The sequence below is a fragment of the Leptosomus discolor genome, chromosome Z (assembly GCF_034619465.1).
Source record: "Leptosomus discolor isolate bLepDis1 chromosome Z, bLepDis1.hap2, whole genome shotgun sequence".
In the NCBI taxonomy this organism is placed as follows: Eukaryota; Metazoa; Chordata; class Aves; order Leptosomiformes; family Leptosomidae; genus Leptosomus; species Leptosomus discolor.
This window is the reverse complement of record NC_141419.1, coordinates 56,925,377-56,937,379: the sequence shown is the minus strand read 5'-3', so window position 1 is coordinate 56,937,379 and position 12,003 is coordinate 56,925,377. Positions and strand designations below refer to the sequence as shown.

The 12,003-nt window shown below is 35.8% G+C and overlaps 1 protein-coding gene across 1 annotated transcript in view; it reads left to right on the top strand.

Annotated features, from left to right (window-relative positions):
* Positions 1-12,003, top strand: part of CNTLN (centlein) — a 196,498-nt gene that overhangs the window by 177,355 nt on the left and 7,140 nt on the right. The window contains exons 22-23 of the mRNA XM_086479875.1: positions 9,621-9,806; positions 11,131-11,208. Coding sequence (XP_086336001.1) covers positions 9,621-9,806; positions 11,131-11,208 — 264 coding nt within the window. The remainder of the gene's footprint in view (positions 1-9,620; positions 9,807-11,130; positions 11,209-12,003) is intronic.

Below are 12,003 nucleotides of genomic sequence, written 5' to 3'. Positions count from 1 at the left end.
TTGACTATGATAGGTAAAGATGATAACAGATGTAGCTTAAAATATGTTGATTAATTTTTTTTTTTATATCCCCCTCTGTATTAAGAGTTTAAAGGAACTGATTTAAATGTTTCAACCTATGTAACCAAACTGGAGGTATGTCAGGTTTCTGTAGCTGTGCATGTATGTCTCATGCAAAGTTGAGATGCATGTCTGGCTTAAGCAGGTGATTTTGTTGATGTTAGTGCTGCTTTCATTTTTCTTACAGTACCTCGGATCCATTCTCATAGACCATGACACTCTAATAGTAGATACTGTGTAAATAGATCCAATAAACTTCAGCTGAACAGGAAACAATTTTCACCAACTCGAAAATAACTTCATTTTCTGCCTCAGGAAAAAAAAAAAAAGAACTCTTCTAAGTTTTTCAGAGAATGAGACTGTAAGAGGTTTATCTGGGAGCTACTTAGAGACTCTGCAGTGCACCCTCTGGAAGGGTACAGATCCACCTGTGATTCCTTTAAATGCCTCAGAGAGACTGCTTTTTAAAGCTGATACTCAGCCCTGTGCCTAATCTGGAGATACTTAGAAAGATGCCTAATTTAAAGATGATGTCCATTTCAGAGACTAAAATGTATGGACAATGTTGGAAAAAGGGATAACTGGAAGACTTGGGGGATCGACACCTGAGTACAAAGTATATAGTAAAGGCCCTGGGCTTGAAGTGATTAGAAAACTTTTTGTCAAAACAACACAAAAAATAGCAAAACTTGGGAAGGAGGAGAAAGGTCTCTAATAATGATGTCTTTAAGAGTTCATATAGAAATCATTGTGCGATGTATTTTGATCAGCTTACTAAGAGAGCAAGCTGAAGCAAAGAGAACAGAAAGCACCCATATCCAGTCTTGTGAAATCTCCACAGTAATTTAGAAAGGTGGGAGTTTAGGGGATTCCCCAACAGACATGCTGAAGGAGCTACAGAGAGGTGGGAAGAGCTCTAGGAGGGTGGAATCATAACAAACAAGTGATAATATTTTTAAGAAAACACAGTTGATAAGATTTATGGAATTTTTTTAAGAGTATAAGGAATGCCAGAGGTGACCTCTTAAATGTTTGTTTCAGCAGTGCAGTGGTCTTACACAGGGCATCTCGTTTATAGTTTCTATGCTTTCTGTCTGTTTCTGCAGAAAGACGGCATAAGCTCAGACACTGAAGTGAGTATCAGGAAATCCTCTTGCTCCTTGCATCTCGATCACTGACCTGCTGTGTGACCTTTGGAGTGTTGCTTCACCTCAGTATTTCTTAGTCTGCCCTGAGTATCCTTTGTTTGCCATGTGCAGTATAACTGTGCTGACTTTGTCTGCCCTAACTGTTCAGATAAGAAACTCTCTGAGAACCCAGCTTCTCTTACTACACATGTGTGAAGCTCTAATCTCTGTCAGTGCCTTTTTTTTTAGTCTGTGTAAATAACTTAATATATGGTGTTTTAAACAAATTATGCTAGTTTTGCTAGCACCTGTGTAAATCAGAGGTAATTCTGTTGAAACTAAAGTTGTTACAGCAGGGAAAAAAATTAATGTAAATGAGGTAGACTTAAATGCTGAAGTAAATAGGACTTTAAATTATTATTATTGCTTATTTCACATAAATATAATTTTAGAAACCAATATATTTTGACAGAAATATTCTGCCTGTCATGCCACACTGATTATACATATTTTAGCTCATTCCCTGCTATAAAGAAAACTATTATTTTTTCCCTGTTATAGGTCACAAAGCATGATAATCGTGTTGAAAATTTAGCAACAGTACAATGAAAACTATGGAGTGTTTTCTAATACTTAAAAAAAAAGCATCAGTCTGAAAACATTTGGGTCCACAACTTAAGTTTTTGACAGTCTCATAGCTTAATGTACAGGAGAGATTAGATAATTGTAAATCTATAATATTGTATGTGACCAAATGTTCCTCATATCACTAAGTACCTGCTGTATGTTCTATTAATGAGGTGCCCAGCTGATGCAATAAGAGAGGCTTCATTTTACCTAGAGTCATCTTACAACGAATGCTATGAAAAGAAACAGATTTTTAAGACAGGATTTCAGGCATAAAAGTGTGACAGCTAAACAGTTATCAAGAGAGGATAAGAAAAGAAAAAAGAAAAAGTTGACAAATAGTACAAAAAAAAACCTAATTTTGAATCACAAAGGGAATTTTAGAACACATCATTATACACTTAAGTATGTATTGTCTACTTCTCTAAAGAAATATAAACTACATTGTAATTGATCAGAATGTGTCCATTGCTGCATCTTTGTTTCAATATGTTTTGTTTTGAAAACGATCTAGAATTAAAAACTGGCTGTGACTTAAGTCACTTTTCCATTAATTTGTAAATAAATTGAACTGTCTTTTAGAACATAGCACAATGTATTCAATTTCCTTTTCTTATAAATGTTAAATATAAGTTGAAATATTTTTAATATTTTTCCTATGGTTTTCCGCACCTTGAGCTGGTTAAGAAAATGCAGTCAAAAGAACATTTTCAATTTTGTGCTTGAAAATAAATTGTTAGAAAGAAATCATTTGTTTTCAATAGTTTTGAATCAAGAAGGAGTGGTATTTTGGTAGAGGATGTAGGATGAGAATGATAGCAAAGGTATTTTGGAGAACTGTGGAGAAATACAGTGTTTAAACAGTTGCCAGCCAAGTGGGATTTTCACCCCTCTGTTCTCCTAATGGCAAGCAGGAATAACACAATGTAAGCCAGCATAATTGTACAAATTCAAATCTTACCTGTGATAGGAACCAGATTATCAAATTTTATGCAACAGAGTTTCTCATTTCTGTCATTGTACCTTAATACTCTTCTTCCTTATTGCATTTTAACTCTGTTTTGGGTCTGCAGTTCTAAATGCCAGGAAGCTGAGTTTTATGTTCAAATACTGAAATCCTGAGGCCCATTTTGTACTTTTTCAGGAAAGCCGTGGGTTTAACTTTACTAGTTGAAAACCAATACTGTGCAAATCTGTCTACACTTTTCTGGATGTTCTTACTATAGTTGGGTTTGGGTATTACTCAATTTATCTTTTCTAATTTACAGTCTACCATCCATAGCTCAGAGCCATGAAGAAGGCAGGGCAGGGCTAGGATGTTGGACTGCAAACTGGCGATAACTTTTGGCACAAGTGTAGAAGCAGCTGGTAATATTTTTAATGACTTATTAATTTTTCAGATCTTATCTGTTATGCTCATGTGTGTTCAGGTTTGCTTGTGTTAATGGATGTGGAAAATCAGGTTGTAGATGCAACTGCAGTGTCACATTATTTTGTATGTACATACTGAAATTTCTCAGTCTATGTAAAATTGAATTCTCACAAGTAATCAGGTGAGGCATTTGTTCCAGGCAGTGTGTGCTTTCATCTTCCACTGATCTCTGTGAGCACTATTCTCGGTGCCAATCAACACAAGATTGTTTATTTTTAAATCAATCTGATACCTAGCTTTACTGGATGTATTTCTCCCTTTCAGCTCTTTATTGAATTAGTCTTCAAAATTTTGCAGCTCTGCTAGCTTTTAGGTAGTATTGTCACTCTGATAATCCTTTGAGTGTATTTTTTGTTTTGTTTGTGTTTTAAGGCATTTTACAGTTTGTTTGTTTATTTTTAATGGAAAAGATAACAAAAGCCTATATTAAGTCATCCAAATAATGTACAAATAAAGAGCTGAGCCACATAGCTTGAACATATATGTTCATTAATTTTAGAAATAAAGCAGAAGCTGTGACTGTAACAGGTAAATAAAACCAACACACCACATTATAAGCATGACCTGTGTGACACTGGTAAAATGTTACAACCACTTTAATATTGGGCAATTGCCTTCTTGCTCGGTACTGAATACTGAAGTGGGTAGAGGAAGGTAAAACTGGTCTGTATCTCCTCTATACCTTTACCTTCTACTTTCAGTGCATCTGCTGGAGTCTCTGAAATCATGTGTGATCTCTGGGGAACATAAGAATTAAGTTAACCTCCTGAGGCTGACTCATTCCCATGGGTCAGAATGCTACCTGTAATAGCCCTTGGCCAGACAAATCTATTGCAGTGGTCCGTCTTGTCTTTATTTCATGTCTACAGTCTTGTCCCTTTTCTGATCGAAAAAGATTATGCCTAGAAGGTGTGTCTTTTTGAGTGAAGGAGCTAGCTGAGGTAACTTAAATAATGCGTATATATAAAAAATGAAATTACTATAGAAGATTTTTCTTTTTTATGATATACAGCAATCATGCTGTGAGATCAGTTTAAACATTATTGCTAAAAGTATTTTGAAAGTAATTTTTAAAGAGGCAATAAGGATCAAATAACTGTACTTTAATTGAAGAAAGCTGGATGCTTGTTTCAGCTGCTGAAACAGTGCATGACATCATCTCTTTGTGTCACTTTGTCATAGAATCATAGAATGGTTTAGGTTGGAAGGTACCTTGAAAATCACCCATTCATTCTGTTTTGTTTTGTTGGTCTCAAGCTATTTGAGGTTTTCTCAACCTTTTACAGCACTAGGATCTGCTCTAACCTTAGCCCAGCAGTAACTGTTCTGCCACAAAAAGAGAAGTTCTTTAAACTCAGAATTCAGTTCTGTGAAATTCAGCCACAGACAGTGGCAACATCTTCACAATACTTTTGTTTCTTTAGGAAGCTAACCTTGTTTCAGAAAAGATTTTCCATTTCATTTTGGGTGTTACGCTCTGGGTCACATCCTTGCACCGTGATAGTCTGCAAAACAAGTGAGTTTCTAACAACAGTATCTAAAGACACTTTCATATTGAACTACAGACAAAATATTATGTGTAGAATTATTCTCTATATTGTACTGTTCTGTGCATTCATTGTTAATAGACCCTGGCCAGCAGCTAAATACCACATAGTTGCTTGCTTACTCCTTATCCCCAGGGAGGCTGGGGAGAGAATAGGAAGAGTGAAAGTGAGAAAACTCATGTGTTGAGTTAAGAACAGTTTAATAAGTGAAGGAAAGAGGAGGGAAAAAAACACAAGGGATGTAGATCAATGCCCAGTCAGGCTCTGAGCAGTAGCCACTTGCCAGATAAATCCCCCATCCCCCTCAGTTTTTGTTGTTGAGTAAGAGACTTTATGGTATGAAATGTCCCTTTCGTCAAATCAGGTCATCTGTCCCAGCTGCGTCCCCTCCCTACTTCTTGTGCACCTCAGCAATAGCTGGTGTGTTATCGACACTGGTTTAGTCACCAGTCCAAAACACTGTACCATAGGAGCTGCTAGAAGACAATTAACTCCATCCCAGCCAGACCCAGCACAACATTATTACTATTGTGCAAAGCACAGTAAAGCTTTAATTTTTCTGACTCATGCGAGCCGTGGCTTCTGCCATGAGATCCACACTCTGCAAGACTGAAATCTAGCTATATGTAGCTACAGTACTAGCATCAGGGTTTGGTTTATCTCGGGGCCATTAAGTTTTATTATACTACAAACAATAACAATAGAGTATGTAAATTAACATGGTGATTATGAGAATCATTTTAGGCATTGACTTGGTCATATGGCATTATTTGGGCCATTGATCAGTTGTGTTAATTCCAGGATCAACTAGCGTCATAGCTTTTGGCAATGTAAAGACCTTAGTAACAGTGTGTTGTCAGGGTCTGTGTATCACCACAGCTTCTTTAAATGTTTATTAAATATGACCTTTTAAATGAAATAAGACCTTTGTCTTTATACATGTCAAAACTGGCAAAAGATATGGTGCGAAAAAGTGTTTGTGCTCTGAGACCAAAATTGAGAACTATTATCTTAAGCATGAATAGTTTGGGTGGCAAAAACAGAGTAAAAACGCTTATAAGGGAGATATCTTAGAACTGTATGCAACCCGGTAGATGTAATATATACTATATAACCATATGGAGTTGGTAGGTAATGCAATAATTGCTGCTGATTGAAAAAAGTGGGGTAGATTAAGCTCATATTGTTAGAATTTTAAGCTTTTTTTTTCTTGTCAGACCAGTAGCAATTGCACTGGTCCGATAAGATGTGTTGTATATTTGTTTTCAGGAATTAATCAGGGATTCCTATTCTAGTTGGCTGGTAGCAGCTAAGTGTGTCCCAAAGGAATAACTCTGTTGGTAGCATCTAAGTTGGAAAAATGGCTTTACTAACAAAATATCCCCTAGATGTGACAGCAAAGAAAAACAAAGAGAAAAGATCTAATCCTGGTATTACTAGTACTAATAAAGGCATTGTTGTCATACATATCAATATAGTGCTGAAGTCATATTCTGCATTATTTTCATTGCAGGCAGTTTGTATCACCTATATATGCTTATAAGTCTAAAACCAAGCAATTCTGAGATACACAGTGGGAAATGTTTTAGTTTAAAATCCTGCGTTTAGCTCCTGAATGCATTGGATCAATTTTTTAATCAAAGACCAATATTATACTGGCTTCAGTACACTCACCAACAAAACCTCTGTTTGGTTAACTCTTAGGTTTTTGTCATTTTCAGTTTGGAAATGCTTATTCTTAACTCAGTTAAATACTTGTGTGGCTGTGACATTGAACATTTCTGTAGTAAAGTGTAAACTAACATATAAATGAAATCACTAAGAAATAAACAGTTTAGCACATGAATACATTAGTATATGATGGATGAAGATATATCAACAGAAAAAGCAGCTTACATTTTTTAAGGACCTTATCCAGTGAAAAATGTGTATCAAAACATTATTATTACAACTTAATAATGTGAAGAAGGCAGGTTCAAAAATCACTGGTCTCTGAGATACTGATTTGAAAGTCCACAAAGTAGCCTGATTTTTTGCATATGGTATATTTCACATATGCCTTAGTGTATTAGAACTGCTCAGGGAGAAAAGGAATTGAAGTGTAAGTCCACTGTATGTATGATTATATATAATGTGTATGCTTGCATATCAAAATCTATTAGTTGTTATTTTCTCTTTCCTTGAATTTTGTTTAAACAACTTTTTTTTTTTTTTTTTTTCCTTTTTTTTTCCTTTTTTTATATTGCTGCTATCGATTCTTCAGGGGCACCTTCTAGCCTGGTCACCTATGTCTGAGAGAGAGATCTTACTTTCAAAGTTTGGGAAGCTGATTCAATATGATTGAAAAAGTACACTTGAGCTTATTTTTCCGTTGTCCATTTCCTACACATTGCAGGAGCCAGTTTACTGTTGGATCATTTCAAATGCTACAAAATGTGTCATTTGTCTGTAACTTTTTAATAGTGTGTACTTTTCTCCTTGGGGCTCTCTTCTCTCTTGATATATTTCCTTCTATGAGCTTGGTCCAATTTGCCTTAGCTCCCTGCCTATTAACATTTCAAATTTCTTCATTCCTCTGAGCTCTATACTTGCAGACGGTTCCATGTACAAGATATTTTCTTGGAAATACTGTGGATGGAGGGACCCACACTTGAATCAGAAAATGGGACAAATGACATTGTACCTCCTCTCCCAAAATTTGTGATAGGGTAATTTTGGTTTTGGTAATTAAATTTTAGCTGAATACAGAAAAAAATGTTAAGTTGGGAAGTGGTAGAAAAATAAGCAAATCTTGGAAGCAGATTTATCTGTTGTGCTTTCTTTGAAATGTATCAGAGATGCTCTCTAATGACTGTATTTTGAATACACTAGAGGCTGTAGAACACTTTACCCCAAATGCCGATAAACAGGCTTCATAATTCTGCAGTCAGTTTCTATGAGATGAAGGCATTCTGCAGAAAAAGAATTTTCAGGAGTTAATCAACTACTGGTGAGAGATAGTTTAATAAGATAAGCACCACATATGGCGATCGAAAGAGAAACTTATTCTCTCATTTTAAACTCAACCAAGATGCCTGTGTTGACAATCACAGTTCTGCTTGAGTCATGGAAGTTGAATATGCTAGGAGGATCTAATGGCAGTGAGTTACTGCTGTTATCTCTCAGCCCACAATTTGAAAATAAAATTGTCTTGCTCTGCTTTTGCAAAATGATTTTGTCATAGTTGCATAACTATCGAAACAAAGTAACTTCAGTTAAACGAAGATTTATACTAGTGCTTAGTTCACTGAACCAGAGAACTTCAGGAATAGGAAAGGTAGGAAGTTGAATCATCAAGTTTTTGCTGTGTACTTTGGCTCATGTTCAGCTGTGGAAGGTATTATTCAAGCTCAGTACTTGTGTGTGTTGGGGAACAAAAACCAAAATCAGGTTTGGATGCCATTCAACTTTCATTCAGGTCAACAAAGTCTTCAGCAGGATGTTTCATATTGTTTCTTTTATTCTAGTTTTAAATGAATGAAGGAGAGGGGCCTCACCCCTGATGGGTTTCTTCTTTCCCATTAACTGCGAGTACTTTTTTCTTTTGTCTAGTCATCTCGCTTTTTTTTTACTTTTCCTGGGTGTTTACATCAGCTTCACTAAATCCCAGTAATCCCTTTTTTCCACTTCAGAAAATGGTTTTCCTTTCCTATCATTTAAACCTTTCAAACTGTTTTCTTTTAATAGCATTCTTCTGGTTTTCTGGATATTTTTTTGAGCTGTGAACATCTTTCTGGCTTAGCAGTGTATACCACATTTCAGAAATGATCATGGAAAAATTGCCCTCTATTACTATTGTTTTTATTAGTCACTAGTAATAGTAGTAATCATAATAAAGGTTTAATTATACGGCATAGTGGCATCGGACATCCTATCAAGCTCTAGTTCTTGCTCAAAAGTAACTAAAAGTCTTCCACAGCAGAAATAGGATCTAAGATTGAGGCTTCTCTTGACACCCCTGCTTCAGACCTTGTCAATGCCAGGATTAAAGAACAATTGCAATGGTTCTGGTCTGGCACCTGAGCTTCCTCCCACTGCCTGAGCTGATGTCTGTTTAAAACACCTACTATCTGCTAAGAGCACCCTTTCAAAGAGACTGCCTGGTCTAGGCCAGGCCTTCTGTATGGGCCAGGTGCGTATGGGCCAGGGTGCCAAGAGAATACAACCCTTCCTATGCAAGCCTTGAATAATGATACGGTGGACTTGTGTGCTCCAAGGGTATGCTGCTTATCAGCAATGGGTAACCACTACTGTGATGATTTAAATTGTAGGAACTATATCAGGAAGAATTGGTAGCCAGGACAGTTTTGAATTACTCTGTCTTGGTGGGAACCAAAATTTTGGGTTTTGAGTAAAGAGGAATAATGGTGTTTCATCATACAGTGAATAAGCTTTAAAAAGATCTCTCTTTGACCACACTAGAGCCTATGTTTCTGATGTTATTTCAAGAACATTTCTGGTAGACTCAATTAGGGAAAGATTTTTAACTGACTCTGCAAAAGGTGCTTTGTCTTAGTACTGATGGCATTATGAATATAGTTATTTTGCCAAAGACATAAAAAAATCGGACCTATATTTAAGAACACCTTCTCTTTTAATGTATTAATTCATATTAATGTTCTAAATACTGTGTTATTTAATAGTACAGCATGTATCATGTTGAACCAATAACACAGAATGATGATAATTCCCATCTAAAGGAGCTTAGTCTAAATGATACTGTATTTTCTGTAGTGTTTGCACTTTAAGAAAAATTGCAATAGAGTATTTTTTACTTGCATCTTCCAGGCTCTAACCAGAGAGTTACAGCACAGCGTACAAGAGCTGCGAACAAAAATCAAACAGGCAAAAAAAATGGGAGAAGTGAGAGCATGCAAAAAGGGTCTTTCCCAAGAGTCTGTTCAGTTGGCAGCATCTATCCTTAATGTTTCAACAACTGATCTTGAGGAGATATTAGAAGTAGAAGATGGTGAGGTAAGTTATTCTAAGGACTTCAGTAAAAAGGGGCTAAATCAGAAGATGCTGTATATTTCTGTTCTCGAGGAAAAGGATTTCCAGGTAAAAACTGGAATTTCATTGTGCAGCATCCAGCACAAAAATCGATTTAAATAAAACGGTCAGATTGGAGACTCATAAGGTGGCAAGACTTTAGGCATGCGTTAAAATATAAATGTACTGTTTTGAGCATGTAGGTGTAGAGAAATATTTGAAAATCCTTAGTAGTTTCCTTTTTCATAAGACCATTTGGTAGGGTTATACATTTTAAATAGACTTCTGCATTAATAAAAACAAACTTAAAATGTGCCTTGCTGTGCCAGATTGATTCTGTTGATGCTTTCTTTCGTGAATTGTGGTACCTATTAAAGTTATTTCTAGTAGACAGATGGTTTCTGGGGGAATCCATTGCCTGTTTTGTTGATTCTATCATACATTTTTACTATGAAATGTTTGATAGTGTTTCATCAAATCACCCTCTATTAGATAGACACAGTAACAGGATTTGTTACCCAGATTTATTTAGGCCTGATCAAATAATACCTGAAAAAGCCTCTACAGTTACTTTTAGAAAAGTGTGTAGGAGTTGACCATTATTGGGCTGTAATGGTACTCTTGTGATGACTTAGATTTAGCCTTATTGGAACTTTATATTACAGAAATCACAAAAGAGAGTTTTCGTGTTGGTTATATAAAGGTGTTTTGTATGTGTATGCACAGATATGGATTACATTCATGAATACAAATAAAATTGACTGATCACTGTCCTGTTTACTAACATACATACACTCCTGTGAAGTGATTCACTTTGTCAGAATTGTTCCATACTTACCTCATTCTCAAAGTAATTTCTACATCCTATATCTTTTATTGTAATCACTGTTGTGAACCTATGTGTGAAACACACAAACACACTTAACTATAAATAGAAAACAAATTTAAAATAAGGTGATGAATTTACACTACACAAATTCTAGATTCCTACTTCATTTATCAGTGTGTAGACTCAGAAACCTTTACATTGAACTTGTAAAATTTAGACATATCACATGTACGCCTGTATATTCGTGTGCAAAGAACATGCTGTGCATGTTTCTAGGGACATGCACAGAGAGGGATAGGTATATAAATTTAACAGAGCCCTTATACTTGGTGGATATGCTTCAGATGATAACTAGTTTTGCAAGCATAGTTCCCACTTCCACGTGCTATTTATTTAATGCATATCCAGTTACAACTTTCCTTTATTGTTCATTGTGTTCTTCGAAAATATTGTGTCTATGTTATATTTTTCTTTTTTTAGGAAACAGCAAGGACAAAAATGGCATTTGAAAAAGATAAAGAATGGCTGCAGTATATACAGAAACTTCTTGAAGCGGAGGTGCTGAATTTATATCTTCTTTTAATGAATTATAACTTTCTACTCTGAATAACTGGTTTTTGATTATAATTAATCCATTGCATTTTTAATTATGTTGCCATTGATGGTCCCGAACTATACTGTGATAAGGAAATGTAAAATCCTTGGTTTGAAGCATTTCCCTTTTATTTCTCTTAAAATGAGAGTCACTGGGTAAAACTGAAGAGATGTTAACCAAGGATTTGATAGATAACTTAACAGCTGAAACCAGTCAAACGATGCTGGAGAAAACCAGCACAGATCTTGGCAAATGTATTAATTGAGTTATTGAAACAGGGTGTAATGCTTGCTAGAGTGAAAGGGATGCATTCTCTCATACCTCTTAGGAAAAAGAGATTTTTTATTATGTGCCTTTAAAGTTAGTAGTTGATATGGACACCTGAGGAGTTCATGGGTTTCAGTGACCTTTTACTGTGGACCTGTTTCCAGTCAATTCATGTTTTCCTCATAGCCAGACAGCTGTTTATTATCGTGTCTTCTCGCATTCTCTACAATATTTTCTACTGAGACCTCGAGCAGCTTGTTAGTGGGAAGTAAATATTGATTTGGCATCCTGTCAATGCAGAAAGAATGAAAAAATTTCCACCAGAGGCCCCTCAAACATTTTCCTATCGACATTTTCTGGGCAGAGAGGAAAGCTGCATAGAGGATGACAAGGCTGAGACTAGCAGAAATCCCTGAGGGGTCCATTGAGACTGCCGCTGTGACCTGTGTGATACTTTTTCTTCTCTTTCAAGTCTTTTTTTTAATACACAG